Raw genomic sequence first — 18,746 nt, forward strand, 5'->3', positions numbered from 1 at the left:
TCAATGGTGGTGTCTTAACAGGTTTAGAACCATAGAAATATAGAATTGTAGTGTTCGAAGGGACCATGAGGGTCATCTAGTCCAATCCTCTGCAATGCAGGAATCTTTCGCCCAATCTGGTGCTCGAACCCACAACCTTGAGATTAAGAGTCTCATGCTCTACAGACTGAGCTATCCCAGGTTTCCTGCTGAAATGTAATTATGCAGAGTTGCACCAGCCGTACTGGTAGCTTAAATGATATCTTCAGCTGCCACTCAGCAATGCTGCCATCATCTCTATAGATCAGCTGAATTTTCATAACCAGCTCTTGCAATTTCAGTGGTCCAACAGGTGGGAGCCAGTCTGAAAGATGATGGCATCCATCGCATGTTAACTCCGAACTTTGATATTATTCACTAAATCAGTACAAAAACTGGTAGCATAGATGTGGTGAAAATTGCACTTTCATTTTTTTAAGTGAGAGAACTCAATGTGGAAGGTTTATCTAATATTGTGGAACTTATTGCCACAGAATTTGGGATGGGTCTCTTTTTTCATTGAGCCAGGAGTTTGGTTTTGCTTATTTCCACTCCATTTTCTTCCTGTTAGAGGTGGATGTGGGGCTGAGGGTGACCCCAATGGGCTTTGTTCTTCCCTCTCACAGCATCTACTGGGACTATGCCATGACCATCCGCCTGGAGGACATTGTCTACCTCCACTGCCACCAGCAAGGTAAGAGGGGGGCTGGTTCTGCTACAAAATCTGCTTTGGTCGCTCTGTCTGGTGATCAGTCCTGTTTGGGCTCTGGCTCCACCCACGACTGGCCTAAGGGAAAGTTTCCAGCTCCTGACCTGGAGGGGAGGCAGGAGAGAAGCACCCCATTCTCTGGAAAGAGAATAGAAGCTTCTCTACATCAAAACCTGTTGTATGTACGAGGGGAATTAAAGGGTGCAGGAGGGGTGCATTGTCGACATTAAGCAGAGGTGTGGGTGGCCCTAAGCCGTTTGGGGGTGGGGGCAACAAAATGTTTCTGGCTCCCCCAGTGGGGTTTCTTTGGACAGAATCTGGTTCTCACCTCTTCCCTCTTTTCCATCTCTCTCCCCCCACCCACTTTCTCTTGCCAGTAGTAGACAGTGGGGGCACAGTTGTCCTGGTAAGCCAAGATGGCATCCAGCGCCCACCACTGCGATTCCCGAAAGGTGGGCACCTCCTGCAGTTCCTCTCCTGCCTAGAAAATGGGCTCCTGCCCCATGGCCAGCTGGACCCCCCTCTGTGGTCACAGAGGGGGAAGGTAAGGCTGGTTGCAGCCTGGGGGTGGGGTGAGGGTGGCCTCTCGTGGGTTGGCATCTTGCAGCTCGGGAATGGTCATCTCCACTCAAAAATGACTTTGTAGAGTTTGGAAAGGACAACCAAGGTGACCAAGGGGGGTGGAGGACCCCCCTACGAGGAAAGGCTGCAGGGCTTTGGACATTATAGTTTAGAGAAAAGGCAAGTAATGGCTTATCCACACCCTTTTGCCCTGCTCTTTGCAGCCACAGTCCATGCTTAAAAGCTCCATGTCCAAGCATTATTTCTTCTTTCTTTGGCTCCAAGCTTTCCCCACAAAAGCCCATTATTTAAAGCTCAATCGGAGCAAACGTCAGTTTGGGTTTTCTGCAGGATGACATTTGCTCTGATTGAGCTTCAAAGAATGGGCTTTTGTGGGGAAAGCTCTGAGCAAAACAATCCCCCAACCCCTGCTCAGACATGGAGCTTTTAAGTGCAGGCTATGCCTGGGAACAGCGGAGGAAAGGTAAATGTGCAGAAGGCCTAAGAGGAAAACTGATGGAAGTTTATGAAGTCATGCATGGCATGGAGAAAGTGGAGAGGGAAGTGTTTTTCTCCTTCTGTCATTACATTAGAACTCATGGGCATCCAATGAAGCTGAAGATTTTAAGGTATAGAGTGACAACAGTAAAACTCTGGAACTCCCTCCCACAGGAGGCAGTAATGACCACCAGCTGAGATGGCTTTAAAAGAGGACTAGACAAATTCATAGAGGATGAGAGGCCTATCAATGGCTACTAGCTACAAGGTCAGGGGCAGCAGTGCTTCTGAATGCCAGTTGCTGGAAACCTCTGGCTCTTGCGTTGGAGTCCTGCTTGTGGGCCTCGCAGAAGAGGCATCTGGTTGGCCACTGGGTGCTGGACAAGATGGGCCTCATTGGATGGATCCAGCAGGCTCTTCTGATGTTCTTAGGAACTGTTGAGGGGCGCTGGAAGTGGCAGGTGCAAGAAGGGCTTTGTGATCTGTTCTGTTTTGCTTCTTCTCTGGGAGAGGGGTTGAGGAAGGTATAGGCCTCATTTCACATTGCAGGAACACATTGAGGGCATCTGCTGGAGCTCAAGTTCTTCTGCATCTCCAGGGAGGGCTGAGCATGAGGCTCTGTGTGTATTCTATTTGGAGTCAAACCATGTGATTCTAATCCTGCATATAGGTTTTTAAAATATTAATATTCTTCTGAATATCAGTAGGAGGAGAAAGTGATATTGTGCATGGGTCCTGCTTGTGGGTTTCCCATTGGCGCATCTGGTTGGCCATGTGAGAACAGGATTCTGGACTGGACAGGCCACTGGCCTGATCCAGAGGCTCTTCTGATGTTCTTTCTGGAATGAACCCTTGTCATGAAATATTGTTTTAATCAATGTTTAAAAACTGATTGAAAAAATTCAGACTTGAAAAGCAATGAGGGAAAGCTGTGCTAGTTCTTAGCCTCTGTGATAAGGGGAGACTGTTCCCACCCCCACCCCTTCTCCCCCATGGAAAGGTGAGCTTGCCTTAGACATTCAGGAAGTTGTGTTAGATTGAGTCAAATAGTAGATCCAGCAAGTTTCGTATTGGTTTCACTGACTGGCAGTGGTTCTCCACAATTTCAGATGTGATAGTTCCTCACATTGGATGGAAATGCCTTTGAAGTCTGAGCCCTGCTCTGGCATTGGCTCACTCATTGTTCAGCACTAAATGAGGCAGCCACCTTTCTGAAGATCTTTGTTTCCTCCAAGTCTGGTCCTGACTGGCAGGATGCTGGAATCAACAAGGGAGACCCACATGACCTGAAGGGGCTGCTGTGCAATGCCCGGTCAATGATCCACAAGACCACCGCTACGCATGGCTTGATTGTGGATGGAGGATTTGACCTGGCATGTGTGACAGAGACTTGGTTGGACGAGGCAGATGGGCCTGTTCTCGCCACTGCTTGTCCACCAGGTTTCTCTTATGCACAGCAGCCCAGGTTATTTTGGTGGGGAGGGGGGGTTGCAGTGATCTTTTGAAAGTCATTAGCCTGCACCAGGCGTCCTATTGGGAAGACCCAGTTTTCTGAGTGCATGTTCTGAAGTTGGGCAATAGGGGCAGTGCAGGATTCCTATTAGTGTACTGACCTCCCTGCCTGAGCTGCTTCAGGTCATGGTGGATGTTCTCCTGAAGAAACCTAGTTTGGGTGTCTTAGGGGATTTTAACATCCATGCTGACACAACCTTACAAGGAACCACTTGGGACTTCGTGGAAAGCATGGCCTCCATGGGGCTGTCCCTGAATAAGTCTGGCCCAACTCATAGCCGCGGACATGCCTTGGATCTGGTGTTCACCTCTAGTGACGTGGGTGATCTGACATTAAGTAAAAGTGAAACAAAAGAAGTGTCATGGTTGGATCACTTCCTGGTGCAACTGGACTTCTCCACGACCCTTCCCCTCCACAGGGGGGGGGGGACCGATTTGGATGGTCCACCCCCACCACTTAATGGATCCAAATGGTTTCCAGAGAGTGATAGGGGATGTTTTATCCCATATTGATGTCCTCTCAACTGATTCCCTAGTGGCCCGCTAAATGCATAGTTAACCAGGGCTATTGACTGTCTGCTCTGAAGTGCCCTCTCCGATTGCATGAAGCCTGGACAGCCCCATGGTTTCCCCCAGTGCTGAGGGTGATGAAACAATCACTGAGACGGCTAGAGCGCTGCTGGTGGAAAACTCATTCTGAATTGGACTGAACATGGGTTACAGCTCAATGTTGAGCCTACCAAGTGGCGATAGCGACGGCGAAGAGAAGCTTCTTCACCACCTCTATTGCATCTGCAGAAAACAGCAGCAGGAGACTCTTTCAGGTGGTTCACAATCTTCACCATTGGAGCCTGGTGATGACCCAAGATCTTCTGCAATGATTTTGCTAAGGTTTTTTTGCAGATTAAAGTCACTCAGATTCAGAAAGAGGTAGACTTCACCGTGGGAACAGGGCCGAGGCGGGAGAGTGCTAGAGTCCTGTCTAGTCAAGTTGCATGGGATCAGTTCCAATCTGTTACCTCCAAGGATGTGGACAAGGCTGCTTGGACAAGTGAAACTGACCAAAACAGCCTTGGTCGCACTGGTCAAGGATCTCTGGCGGGCCAGGGACTGAGGTGAAAGCTTTTTCCTAGTTCTGCTGGATCTTTCAGTGGCTTTGATACCATCGACCATGACATCCTTCTGGACCATGTCCAGAAAGTGGTGTTGGGGGATGAGTGTTCAGACCACTGGACTCTCACTTGTGGGGTGCCTCAGGGTTCTGTCCTCTCCCCCATGCTTTTTAACATCTATATGAAGCCACTGGGAGAGATCATCAGGGGGTTTGGGTTGAGTGTTCATTGGTATGCGGAAGATATCCAGCTCTATCTCTCTTTTAAATCAGAACTAATGAAGGCTTTGAATGTCCTGTTTGAGTGCCTAGAGGCAGTTGGAGGGTGGATGGCTGCTAACGGATTGAGGTTGAATCCTGACAAGACAGAAGTACTGTTTTTGGGGGACGGGGCAGGCAGGTGTGGGGGACTCCGTGGTCCTGAATGGGGTAACTGTGCCCCTGAAGGATCAGGATCATTTTGGACTCATGGCTGTCCATGGAGGCACAGGTCAATTCTGTGTCCAGGACAGCTGTCTACCAGCTCCATCTGGTACACAGGCTGAGACTCTATCTGCCCGCGGACTACCTCACCAGAGTGGTGCATGCTCTAGTTATCTCCCACTTGGACTACTGCAATGCACTCTACATGGGGCTACCTTTGAAGGGACCTGGAAACTACAACTAATCCAGAATGCGGCAGCTAGACTGGTGACTGGGAGTGGCTGCCAAGACCATATAAAGTAGGCTTCCTCAACCTCGGCCCTCCAGATGTTTTGAGACTACAATTACCATCATCCCTGACCACTGGTCCTGCTAGCTAGGGATCATGGAAGTTGTAGGCCAAAAACATCTGGAGGGCTGAGATTGAGGAAGCCTGATATAAAGGACCTTCATTGGCTCCCAGTGCGTTTCTGAGCACAGTTCAAAGTGTTGGTACTGACCTTTAAAGCCCTAAACGGCCTCAGCCCTACATACCTGAAGGAGCTTCTCCGCCCCCATTGTTCAGCCCCACTGAGGTCCAGCTCCAATGGCCTTCTGCTGGTTCCCTCACTGCGAGAAGCGAGGTTACAGGGAACCAGGCACAGAACCTTCTCAGTAGTGGCACCCTCCCTGTGGAACGCCCTCCCTTCAGATGTCAAGGAAATAAACGGCTTTTAGAAGACATCTGAAGACTTTTAGAAGACATCTGTTCAGGGAAGTTTTTAATGTTTGATGTTTTAGTATGTTCTGATATATGCTGTGTGCCACCCAGAGTGGCTGGGGAAACCCAGCCAGATGGGCGGAGTATTAATAATAATAATAATAATAATAATAATAATAATAATAATAATTTGTTGTTGTTGTTCTGGTTTTGTTTGACTCCTCAAAGGGGAAGGTGTTTCCAAAGCTGAAGAAGCGAAGCCCCCAGGGGTCATCGGAATCGGCATCAGACAAGGAGGAGGAGGAGGCAACCGATTACGTTTTCCGGATCCTCTATCCTGGCCTTCAGTCAGAGTTTGGTAAGGTTGCTCGCCTGGTAGAAACTGGGAAAGCCGACATGATTATCTTAAATAATTTTTTTTCCACCTTAGGCTATCTTTTAATTTTACTACATGGGATAAACATATAAGAGTGTATTCCATTCATATTTCATAAGCCATCTTTATTATGCCATTGTGGCCTGCCTTCCATGCCCTGAGGAATACCAAGGAATGCTCAGAGGTGTGCATGAACCAGTTTGGATACATTAAAATTCTGCACCAAGGAATGCTCATGTCCACCACCAGTATAAATTATGGAAATTTGCTTTGTGCCAGGCATGGAGAGTCCTCCCCTCCCTTCGGTAACTTCGCAGATAAGAATTAATGAGCAGTTGATATATTTATGGTCCTTTTATTACAGCATCATGTTGTGAGCACAAATACACTGCTCTCCGCAAGGAGGGCAGTTGGCTAGTCTAATCCTCTTTCCGGCTTCCGCAGCATTTTGGGCGACAATTTGTTCCCTGATAGGTTCGGACCTCCAAGTCCGAGGGGCACTCAAGTGACGTCTCAACTAGCTGCCCCCTCTCTTTTGGTTCGGTGGTCATTATCTTGTAACTGAGTAACTCCCCCAAGCTGTTCAGCTTCTGCCTGCCTGTCTGCTCCTGAACACGCTGTGGACAAGGGGGGGGGACCTCTTCCCCCTCCAGCTCTCCATTGGAGAGAAGCTGGTCTGCCATAGAATGCATTCCCCAGTTCTCGTCTTCACACCATTCCCTGACACTTTGCATAATGTTTTATGCAGTTCTTACTGATTTGCATATCTTATTCATTGCTTGCTCACTCTGGGACCTGTGTAAGGCACTGGCGTCCCAGCCAGTCTCTGGCTTCTGAAGTTTCAGCCAGTGTTGCCCACACACTCTGGGAGCTTGCCTTCATAAGGATTAGAAACCTGTACTTGTATTTAAATATATTAATATATGAAAGCTGGGGAAACTGAATCCTCCATCAAATATCAAGGGTGTGGTTTTGCTCTGCTCCCTCTAGATGTTGCCAGACTCTCAACTCCCGTCACATCAGTGATCTTAATTATTGTTATTTTCATTTATATACAACTTTTTCATCCAAGGAGCTCAAGTTGGCATACATAATTCTTCTCCCATTTTATCCTCACAACACCCCTGGGAACAAAATAAAATAAATTCCTTCCAGCAGCACCTTAGAGACCAATTAAGTTTGCCATTGGTATGAGCTTTCGTGTGCATGCACACTTCTTCAGATACACTGAAACAGAAGTCATCAACCCTTATGTATAGTGAGAGGGTGGGGAGGGGTATTGCTCCCTCCTTGTGGGGGGAGTGGGTGATTGACTGACTGATAGCTGTTGGTGACTGTTAACGACTGCAATTAGTCTTACAGGAAAAAGCAAGGGGTGAGATGGCTAAAGATCTGGGAGGTAAACACCCCTGGGAGGTCGGTTAGGCTGAGAGGCAGTGACTGGCACCCAAGGCCACTCATTGAACTTCATGGCTGAGTGAGGATTTGAATCCTGTTCTCCCAGGTCCTAAGCCCAACACTCTAACCACTAGGCCACACTGGCTCTCTTTTGCTTTCCCATCTGGACCCTTCATAGGGGGATTTCTGGCCAATGATGGATTTTTCTACTATTCCTAGAATCGTAGAATTGGAACCAACTCTCAGCAATGTGGGAATCACAGCTAGTGAGTTCCTAGTTTTTCTTTTTTCCAGGCTTGAGGAAGCGGCATGGACTGCGCCCACCTTCATGTTTTGCATTTTCTCTCCCTTCCTCTTTAGTGGTTGTTAACCACCCTTCTTGCCTTCCCCCCACCTCTACTGCCGCTGGGAAAGAGAAGGCCTGGATGCGTCGGACCTCTGGCAGAGTGGTGGTGATGCCCAACTGGTCTCTGAGTCTTCCCGAGGCAACCCCTCCCCTTCTGGCCACGTTGGGGCCCAGCCCACACCTGTGTAATGTTGCTGTTGCCACATGGAGGGTGCTTCTTGCTTTTGGCTTGGCAGCTGGGGCAGATGCTGGCATTTATGAATCTGGGCAGGGCAGGCAGCTGGCACCCCCCTCCCTCTTCCCCATTTTTTCCTTGGCCCATTCCCTTGGGCTGCTTTGCTTGGAGGCACACAAGCAGAAGAAGCAAGTTCATTTAAGTCATAATGTTTATATACAGCTCAGTTGTAAGGAAAAAATCAAAGTGGTTTACAAGAAGAATAAAACAATAAAGTTATCAAAAAAACCACCCTCCTATGTAAAACATTTTTTAAAAAATAACATCAATGAGCTAAAAACAGATTTAAACATACACCAATTATCTGCATGTCTGGACAGGCTTGTCTAAAACATTTTTAGCAGGTGCCGAAAAGGGTACAACAATTGCGCCTGCCTGATGTCAACAGGCAAGGAGTTCCAAAGTGTGCAGGTTCTGTGAAACTAAAATATTGCTTTCTTACAAATGCAGAACAGTATTATGTGGCACCTGTAAGAGCAGGCACCCCCAAACTTCGGCCCTCCAGATGTTTTGGACTACAATTCCCATCATCCCTGACCACTGGTCCTGTTAGCGAGGGATCATGGGAGTTGTAGGCCAAAACATCTGGAGGGCTGCAGTTTGGGGGTGCCTGTGTAAGAGTGACTGTATTTAGGGCTGCTGCCCAGTTTAAAGAAATCTTAATACATACATTGATCATACAATGCTTTTTAAACCAATAAACTGATTAGACCTGCATGGCGCTAAAATGCTCACAGCTGTGAAGGAAAAGCGGCCTCCTTTCTTCCCTCTGTAATGGTGCACTGCATGTGTCACAGCTGGCCCCAATCCCTGCTGTGTTAGGAGGAGGAGGAGGAGATGCCTGATGCCTGATGCCAGATGCATAAATAGCTATAACAATTAACATTTTTTTAAAAATGAAAACAGTGAAATCTATTGTCCAGTTAAATCAGAGGCATGTTTTAATGGATCTAATCGCTTTTAGTAGTGATATAATGTTGCTGCCATACTTCTTGTTGCTTATAATCTGAAGCAGATGAAAGGAAGGAGGCAATGGAGCTCAAATGAAAAATGTCCTTTAACAGATCGGCAGCTGCAGCCACCTCCCTGTTGCTGCCCAAAGGATCAACCGGGGAAGACTTTGTCCTCTCCAGATTCCTGTCCCTGTTGGATCTCAGGCTGGAGGGGACAAGGGCTGGGTTGGCTTTGTCCAGGCTGCACCCAAGAATTGGCCCAATAGAGCGCAGCCTGACTTTCCCCAGTGTCACTATGGGGACATTATTGTTGTTAAAGCTCGGCTCCTGCCTTTCCACAAAATGATGCTTGAGGCATCTGATAGTAACATGGAAAACTGTCAACCAGCTGACCTTTGAAAAACACGATACAGTTTTTTGTCATTTCTCTAGAGAGCAATGGGATCTGCTTGGTTTGTTCATTTTTAAACTGATTAGTTAAAAGCCCAGGCAGTTCACCTGCTAAATACCTGAACAGGTTGGGTGATGTAGGATTTAGCAAATGCCAGCAAACACAAAGCCTGCTTCTCTGTGCAGAGTGACCTTCCTGCTATGATCTGAATCAAAATGCTCCTCCCACCCTCCTTGAATTCACATTCCCCACTTCTTCCTCTGCATAGAGTTGAGAGAGCAAGATGTGGTCCAATTCTTGTCTAGAGGAGGAAGGCGCCATTGCCCCTGTCCCTCAAGAACCATCTGCTCCAGAGATGCTCTTTCTTCTTGTATCAAAGCATTTGGCATTCTTTCCAAAACTCATTTAGGCCATGATAGGAGTGATTCATGGAAATTTCCCTTCAATCATTTTGGTGTGGTGAAATTGTTTCAAAGTGACTCTGCTGCAGTTCTGGAGTCAGCATGTCATTGCAGGGCTCCTGCAAGCTTGTAATTGGAAGGCACACCAGAGCCTTTGCACTGAGGGGAAACCAGCCAGGGATTGTTTTGAAAGTTTTGCTGTGAATTGTAACTTAGCTGCCTCACAGCTCTTAAGTGCTTAGCCAGTTCTCCATGTAGTTGTTTCTGGGATAGCCAACATGGCTGCCGGATGTTGCTGGACTACAACCTCCCAACACTCACAGCCAGTTTAGCCCTATGGCCCAGGGCGATGGGAGTTGTAGTCCAACATCATCTGGGAAGCACAAGGTTGGCTACCCTGAGAAAGGGTTTGTATCTTTCCCTTCATCAAAGATCCCACAGTGATTTGCAAGATTCCAAAAATACAACATATATTTTATAACAAGACAGAAAATGTGAACTGGATTCTGGAAAAAAAGTATATGGATAAGTAGAGGGTTTTAAAAGAGAATTGGACAAATTCATGGAGAATGAGGCTATCAATGGCTTCTAGCCCTTGAACTCTAGTTTTTGAACTCTGGACAGCCTCCTCTGTACTCAGCCCAGCTCCTGTTTCACCTACACATCCAGAGGAGGTGGCAGCTGTGGCTAAAACCAACTGAGACTTGGCCAGCGCCAGAGAATGCTTCTGAGGCTGCCTAGAGACAAGCAAAAGCCCAGGCCTCTCTGCTGTCCTCCTATGGATGGAGGACCCAATAAAGTTAAAGGCCGGGTGAGAGGATCCTGTTTGCCTGCCTCAGCTCATCCGGATGACCCTGGCTCACTGGTGGGGGGGGGGGGGTTTCCAGAGGACTCCTCTCCACTCCAAACATCTTGGATGGAACCATTCTTCCCAGCAAGAGGGCTCTTGATTCTTTCCCCTTTCATTACAGGAAAAGGGACCCTGCAAACACCAGAGGCAAGGCACCGTAGCTCTCTCCACTGACCGCAGGATTCCCAGTTAGTCCCCTGCAAATGACCCCAAGTTAGTGGGCAAGGAAGAGGAGGGTGCACAGCTTGATGGCTGAGCACCTGCACTGCATGCAAGGGGTCCCCTGGGAAAGCAGCACTGCCTGAGACTGCTGCCATTCAGTGCTGACAATACTAGCTAGATGGGCTGGGGATAAGGCAGCTTCCCTTGTGCTCCCTGCAAATTCATGCATTTTCCTTGGAGACTGAGGTTGTTATCTTGAGAAAAGCCTCCTAGGCGGCCCCTTTGGTTGTGCCAGTGAGCCCAGTTTGTGGACGCTGGTGCAGTAGACCTTTTCTCTCTTTTTAATTGAAAGCCTTCCTGTGATTGGGTGAAGATCATGCAATTGGTTTAATCGATGTAGCCCTCCAAATATTGTGTGTCTGATTTTTCCCACCTGGCGTACCCTCTCTCTCTGCTCCAAACCTTCCCCTGATGTTGTGCTGTTCTCTTTCTGCATTTGTAGCCCCCCAGGATCTGGTCGACACACAGACAAACACCCTCCCTTCCATGTGGCAGCCGGGCACCCGCAAGTCCTCCTGCTCGTCCTGCTCTCAGAGCGGATCCACGGAGAGTGGCCCCTCCAATGGATGCAACCATGAAAGGCAAGGCGACAGAGGCTGGCTTGGGGGTCAGATGGGGCTGCTCTCTGCCAGGGAGCCCAGGGGGCCTCACAGAGGCTGGCGGGGTGAGGTCTGGAAGGACAATTAAAGCACATGACACCCCCTCCAGAGAATCCTGGGAGCTGGAGTTCAGGAACAGGAGGAGTCAGACCCATCTAGTGCAGTACTGTCCACACCAACTGGCAGAGGCTCTCTGGGCTCTCAGGCAGGGGTCTCTGTAGCCCTGACGAGAGAGGCAATTGGGGATTGACTCTTGGACCTTCTTCATGCAAGGCAGATGCTCTGCCAGTGAGCTACAACCCTTCTCTCTCACACACATGGAGGATACACTATCAAGGGCTACTAGCCAGGGTGGCTGGACTCTGTCTCCACGCTTGGAGGCCATCCTGCTTCTGTAGAGCAGCTGCTGGAAACTCCAGGAGGGGAGGGGGCTCTGGGGCTCAAATCCTGCTTAAGAGTTTCTCAGCATCTGGGTGGCCACGGTGAGACCAGGCTGTTGGGCCTCATGCAGCAGGATTTAATAATAATAATAATAATAATAATAATAATTTATTTATACCCCGCCCATCTGGCTGGGTTTCCCCAGCCACTCTGGGCGGCTTCCAACAGAAGAATAAAATAATTGATGTGTTCTTGATTCCCAGCACCCTTAACAAACTACAGCTCCCATGATTCTTTGGGGAGAGGCTCTCACTGTACGGTGTGGCTCAGCCCACAACCAGGTGCAGCAGCACATAGATTCTTCGTTATTATTAGGAGTTTGATTTTTATTGTTATTATCTTCCTTAGTGGGTCACACAAACTGGGGGCTCTGGGCATGAGTTTATGGAACCAAGGGGGCGGGAGCCTGGAAAAGTTTAGGAACCCCTATGTGGGATGCTTTTAAATTGCTTTTAATCTTGTAAGTCACTAAGGAGGGAAATGCTATGCTTTGAATGTTTTTGAAAAGTACCGTATTTTTCGCTCCATAGGACGCACCTGACCATAGGACACACCTAAGTTTTAGAGGAGGAAAACAAGAAAGAAAATATTTTGCTTTCTTGAATTGTCCTAGGCATAGCAGCCAACTGCTAGAGGCCTAGGTGGAAAAGCCCCGTTTGGGGCCGGGGGGGGGGGGGTCAGCTCACAGTTGTGCATCTTTTTTGCAAAGGGGGAAAGCTCCATTTTTGAGGATCAGCTCAAAGTTGTTGAGCTTACTTTGCAAAGGGAAAAAATCCTGTTTTATGGGGTTCAACTCACAGTTCTGCAGCTTCTCTAGGAAAGGAAAGGGACCCATTTCTACAGTTTCCAGACAGATAATCTAATCAGCCAGTCACATGTCTCCCTCTGCAGACAACAATTGAGGCCTGGGCAAGGGGCCTGGGTGGGGCTAGAAGGGAGCTAGCTTCCTTATCTCCCTCTGCAATCTCTTGCAATCAGCTGCTGAGCGGGTCCCTTTCAACACTCTCTTTCCCTCTTGTTAGCCTTTAGCTCTTTCTATAAAAAAAGCATGATCTGCCTTTCACCCCTGGTCAATTCGGCCCTAGGGACCACACATTCGTTCCATAAGATGCACAGACATTTCCTCTTACATTTTAGGAGGAAAAAAAATGCGTCTTATGGAGCGAAAAATACGGTACATTTTGAAAAATGGGATTATTGCTTGTGGTGTATCCATTTGCAACAATCCATCCTCTGGTTCCTTACAGGACTGTAGCTATCCCCCCCCCCTTTCCTTCTCTCTTCCCAGGGCTCCTCTGAAGCTGCTGTGTGATAACATGAAGTACCAGATACTATCTCGAGCATTTTATGGCTGTGAGTTTTTACTTCATCCCATTTTTAGTCACCACTTGGGAGCCAGGGGAACAGCCTGCTTAACCCTTCCCCCACTGGTTCTTTGAAATTTGCTCCCCACCCTCTCTGCTGCGTCTCCTGCTCTGCCACGAATTTGGGGGCAGGAGACGGAATTGCGATTTTGGGCATAGAAATAACCATGGGGAAGAAAGGGTTAAGCAGCCCTTTCTGTCTTCTGCTGCTTTTCTTTTTAAAAGGTGTTGACAAAGAAGTCCTTTTATATCTCCTATAGCACTATGGCCTTGCAATTAAGTGTGGTGTGGAGTTTGCCCCAGTATTGTGAACCGAAGGGCAGAACTACCTTGGTTCTACCACTATGACACCAAAACCGCAAGAATTTTTTATTTATCCCAAACTTCCCCTGGCTCTTAAGCCAAAAAGACTTGCAGCTCAATAAAGATCAAGCTGATCTTGGCCCTCAGGATTATGATCTATCAGACATGGCATTAAAGGAAAAAGATGGGGAGAAGGAAAAATCAAAGTCTGGCACTGGTTCTTAAAAGTGACAAAGTTCTTAATAAGGATCAGCTGGGATAGAATTGGTACAGGTAGCTGTGGAATGGCTGCCAGTTGGTGATGGTTGATGGAGGCAGCTGGCCTCTCGTCCGCCCGCTCTGCTTCCCTTCTCTCCCTCTGCCATCAGTCTATAGCAGATGTTTTGAACTACAACTCCATCACCTCCAGTGACATGGTCATTCTGGACTACAGCACACTGAATCATAGAATTGTAGAGGTGAAAGGGACTGCCAGGCTCATCTAGTCCAGCCCCTTGCAATGCAGGAATGTTTTGCGCAAGATGGGGCTTGAACTACGGCCCTGAGATTAAGAGTCTCATGCTCTGCTGACTGAGCTGGCACAGCTGGGTGGAGTGGGATTTGCAGCTGAGAGCACCTGGAGGGCACCCAGCTTGGGCAGGGTGGTTGATATAACCAGTTCAGATTTTCTTTCCTCTAAGTGACAGCATGGGTCAGTGGACACGGAATCATAGAACTATGGAGTTGGAAGGGATTTGGACTGAAGGGGCTCCTTGGGTCCTGACATGGTCCTACAGTCCCTCCTCCAAATCAGGTGGGTGGTGGGGGTCCTTCTTGGGGAGTGGTGGGTGGGCAGTGGTGCTTTCGCCACCTCCCCTACCTGCCCTTCCCGGTGGCGAGTGCTGGTCTCTCTGGGATTGCCCCCTGTGCAGCCTCTCTTTCTCTCTCTTCTTTCCATGGCTTAGGGCTGGCCTACTGCCGGCACCTCTCCACAGTGAGAACCCACCTCTCGGCGCTGGTGAACCACCACATTGTGTCACCCAGCGTGCCATGCAGCGCCAGCCTGGGGCTGACCGCAGAGGTCTGGGAGATGTTCCTGCAAGACAGTACGGTAAGGGGGCCCCCAATTAGCCCTGGCCACCCCTGGGGCACAGTCGGCTCTGGCCTTGCTTTTGAAGGCGGGTGGTTGAGGGGGGTTTTTTTGGGGGGGAGGAAAAGTCATTTTCTCTTAACATGGCCTCGGTCTTCAGTGAACTTTCCCCACAGAGCTATGAGGAGAAAGAGCTTTTGCGGCTAGTCTACTTCGGAGGGGTCCAGCACGAGATCCGGAAAGCAGTCTGGCCTTTCCTGCTGGGACATTACCGGTTTGGGATGTCCGAAGCTGAGAGAAAGGAGGTGAGATAAGTAAAATAACTCACCAGTATGCCATGAAGTCTGCAGTGCTTGTGTTACTGAATCTGTATTTAAATGCTAAACAAGAAGAGCGATTAGTGGATAAACCACTACCGGTAATTGGATTTCTCTTAGTGGCAGAGCACGTCCCATTCTGGAAGGGCTTAAAAGGTACAGACTTGAATGCATGGGACAAAAGAGGGTGAACCATTGCCTAAACGGCCTTGGCCCAGTATACCTGAAGGAGCGTCTCCACCCCAATCATTCTGCCCGGACACTGAGGTCCAGCTCCGAGGACCTTCTGGTGGTTGCCTCCCTGTGAGAAGTGAGGTTACAGGGAACCATAAAATAAGTTGGAGTTCTAGTCGTAAAGTTAAACCGAAAGGAAAGATACCAAGAACTCTGGCCAGAAATTTCAATGTAAGGAATAAAACCTACTCACGAGTTGCAGTCAAATAAAGTATGTATTCTAGTGAGAATAACGGATTTAAACAGAACACAAAAAAAAGCTTCAAGTTCACAGGAGCATATGTAGCTTCAAATAGGTGTTGCACCTTAGAATTCACAAAATGTGTATATATTACATTCATTGTACATTACAATGAAAAGACACAAAAGATACCAATAAACAATAACAATAACTATCAAACTGATTCCAAAAGTGTTCTAAAGGGTCATTTTATATAGAGCTGGAGAGCTGAGTTGATTCAGGGCAAGACCCCAGTATTGTTCACGAAAGAGTTGTTTTATATATAAAGCCGAAGTGCCGAGTCGATTCAGGAAAAAAACCCAGGTCAGGGAGGGCTCTGTTTCGATGTGGACGCCTTCCTCAGCTAATTTATGAAGTCATGTTGATTTTTAAAATGAAATTCTATGCCTTTCAAATATCGTGTCTGAGTTTGGAAATACAGTATCAACGTGTATACTTTCTTCTAAGTTGACCTTTCCAAACTCACACGCGATATTTGAAAAGCATAGAATTTCATTTCCAAAATCAACAGGGCCCTATCCTGGGTTTTTCCCTTTAGAACACTTTTGGAATTGGTTTGATAGTTATTGTTATTGTTTATTGATATCTTTTGTGTCTTCATTGTAATATACCATTATATATACACATTTTGTGAATTCTAAGATGCAACACCAATTTGAAGTTACAGGGAACCAGGCAGAGGGCCTTCTCAGTAGTGGCACCCGCCCTGTGGAACGCCCTTCCCCCAGATGTCAAGGAAATAAACAACTACCTGACTTTTAGAAGACATCTGAAGGCAGCCATGTTTAGGGAAGTTTTTAATGTTTGAAGTTTTATTCTGTTTTTAATGTTCTGTTGAAAGATGCCCAGAGTAGCTGGGGAAACCCAGCCGGATGGGCGAGGTACAAATAATTAAGACTGACAAGAAGAAGGGAGCACAAAGACACCTTTGCAGGAGAATGGTGGGGCTTCATTCCATTCAAAAATCCTCCAGAGAACCAAAGGTTTATACTAACTTGTGGATCACTTAATAAGAATGTGTTTTATAGGTATACATACCTCTTTGCTGCTATTTTAGTATTATGTGGGGCCGATTAAAACTTCCATTTGCTCTCTTTGCACAAGTCCTGCCTCAAAAATTGACTTTGCCCAATGGAAGAGGGCTCCATTTTTCTGCCTCCATTTTTCTGCCTCATTCTCAGGGCACTTTAGAGCTGGTGCCTGTTGGGGGTGTGTGTGTGTTGGCACTTTCCTTGCAAAGTGGCTGAGGGTGTGGTGGGCGCATCCTCCCCCCCAAAAAGCTCCCCAGCCTCCCTGCCTGCCCACACTTCCTGATCTGAAAATGCAGTGCATGGTTAAACTATGGAACTTGTTTCCCCAGGAGGCAGTGAGGACCACAGACCTTTAAAAGAGGAAAGCAGAGCTTTCAATGGCTCGGCTCTGCCTCTGCTTCTGAATCCCAGTTGCCAGAAACCACAGGAGGGGAGTCCTGCTTGTGGGCTTCTCACTGAGGCATCTGAGTGGCCCCTGCGAGGCTGGACTCGGTGGTCCCTTTTGCCTGATCCAGAAGTCTGTTGTGTTCTTATGCTTCGTGGGAGGAGTTCCCTCCCCTGGGGCTTTCATTGAAACAAGGGCAGGCAGGAAGGCTGCAGAGCCCAGACCCCTGGGTGGGTGATTTTCTATTAGAGAAAGGACTTCCAGAACTACTCCTTGGCCACCTTAAAAATAAGGACAAAAACCTGCACCCCACTCATGAGAATCTCACTGAGATGTTCTTGATAATATTCATATTAATTGATGGCAAATGATTTTGCGGGATGGGGAAACTGAGGAAGAGCCGTGGATCAGTGGTAGAGCATGTGCTTGACTTGCAGAGGGCCCCTGCTTCAAACTCTGTAGAAAGTGGTCAGGCCTGGCATTGCTCTGTGCTGTGCCACACTCTTAAGGTAGCGCTGCGAGTGGTTTAGGCTCCAATCTCTCCGGAGGCATGGGTTCAAATTCCACTGCTGCCAAGTGTTCTTTTCCCTTGCTATCCTTTTTGAACTAATTGCACCACTTATCCTCTCTTGTGTGAGAGGCAGTGTGCTTTAGTGGCTAGAGTGTCAGACAAGGACCTGGGAGACCAGGATTCAAATCCCCACTCGGCCATGAAGCTCACTGAGTGGCTGCCTTCTCGCAACCTAACCTACCTCACAGGGTAGCTGCGGGGATTAAATGAAGAGGGAGGGAAACCATGTTTGTTGTTTTGTTTGTTACATCTATATACAGTACCATCTTTTTCTTCCAAGAAGCTCAAGGTACATGGTTCTCCCCCTCCTCATTTAATCCCCACAACATCCTTGTGGGGTAAGTTAGGCTGAGAGGCAGGGACTGGCCCAAGGTCACCCAGGGAGCTTCATGGCTGAGTCTCCCAGGTTCTAGTCTGACACTCTGGCCATTATGCCACTTTTGAGCTCCTTGGAGGAAAAGGCGAGACATAAATCCAGCAAATGAATAAATGAAACCGAGTGCAGTTCTGCTCCAGGGTGCTGTGGGGGATGTGAGGGCCTCTCCCAACTTCTCTCTTGGCTTCAGGTCGACAGCCAGACGCGTGCCTGCTATGAGCAAACCATGGCAGAGTGGCTGGGCTGCGAGGCGATTGTCCGGCAACGGGAGAAGGAGTCTCACGCAGCCGCCCTGGCCAAGTGCTCCTCAGGGGCCAGCCTGGACTCCCACATGGAACACATGATGCACCGAGATTCGACCATCAGCAACGATGTGAGTGGAGGTGGGGGGGGGGAATCGAGGTCCATTGGGATTGAGTCAGTTCCCAGATGGCTTCAAAATGCGTAAAAATAATTTAAACCTCTCAATTTCTCCCCTCCACCGTGCCCTTTCCTACAGCACTCCTTGGAGCACGTTCGCTACATTCGCACCCTACATTAAAGGCACTAGGATACCACATGGAACAGCCGTGGCCCCCCTCTAAAGCATCCTGGGAGCTGTAGTTTATTCAGGGTTATGAGAGTAGACCCTCCCTAGTGTCGTTGTCCCTAACTGATTGTTAAAGCACCTTGTGAGTGGAAGGGGGTGAGCAATTTAAAAAGAGGGGGAACTGTTGGTTCTTGCCCCCCCCCAGCTGGCCTCCTCCCCTGATTCGTGGCATCAGCGCATTCTGCCCTTGACTTGTCCAGACACCTTGACTTGTCCCCCTGACCTGGTTCTCCCATGCGCCTTCTCTCTTCCCACAGTCTTCCCAGAGTGGCAGTTCCGGCCCACAGAACCTGACGCGGCTTCAGAGCGACTCCAGTGGCAGTACCCAGGTGAGGGGTCCAGCCTGTTGGCTCCTGGGGGGGGGGGAAGACTCCAAATTCTGAGCCGCTGTGCAAGCCTGAGAGACAGCACTGTGTAATGGTTAGAGTGTCGGCCAAGGACCTGGCGGACCAAAGTTCAAATCTCCACTCAGCCATGCAGCTTACTGGGTGGCCTTGGGTGCCAGTCACTGCCTTCTCACAG

General features: G+C 48.4%; 1 protein-coding gene across 5 annotated transcripts in view; it reads left to right on the forward strand.

Moving 5' to 3' along the window:
• Window positions 1-18,746, forward strand: part of SGSM1 (small G protein signaling modulator 1) — an 86,627-nt gene that overhangs the window by 44,009 nt on the left and 23,872 nt on the right. For 2 of the 5 annotated variants that reach the window (XM_035134582.3, XM_088656117.1), the window contains exons 9-18: window positions 645-712; window positions 1,105-1,271; window positions 5,761-5,890; window positions 7,667-7,837; window positions 11,147-11,285; window positions 13,033-13,097; window positions 14,356-14,501; window positions 14,657-14,785; window positions 17,826-18,008; window positions 18,482-18,553. In XM_035134582.3, the coding sequence (XP_034990473.1) occupies window positions 645-712; window positions 1,105-1,271; window positions 5,761-5,890; window positions 7,667-7,837; window positions 11,147-11,285; window positions 13,033-13,097; window positions 14,356-14,501; window positions 14,657-14,785; window positions 17,826-18,008; window positions 18,482-18,553 (1,270 nt within the window). The remainder of the gene's footprint in view (window positions 1-644; window positions 713-1,104; window positions 1,272-5,760; window positions 5,891-7,666; window positions 7,838-11,146; window positions 11,286-13,032; window positions 13,098-14,355; window positions 14,502-14,656; window positions 14,786-17,825; window positions 18,009-18,481; window positions 18,554-18,746) is intronic. The other 3 variants (XM_088656116.1, XM_035134583.3, XM_035134584.3) reach the window with 3 other exon arrangements.

Source organism: Zootoca vivipara, chromosome 12, assembly GCF_965207765.1.
Source record: "Zootoca vivipara chromosome 12, rZooViv2.hap1.1, whole genome shotgun sequence".
Classification (NCBI taxonomy): domain Eukaryota; kingdom Metazoa; phylum Chordata; class Lepidosauria; order Squamata; family Lacertidae; genus Zootoca; species Zootoca vivipara.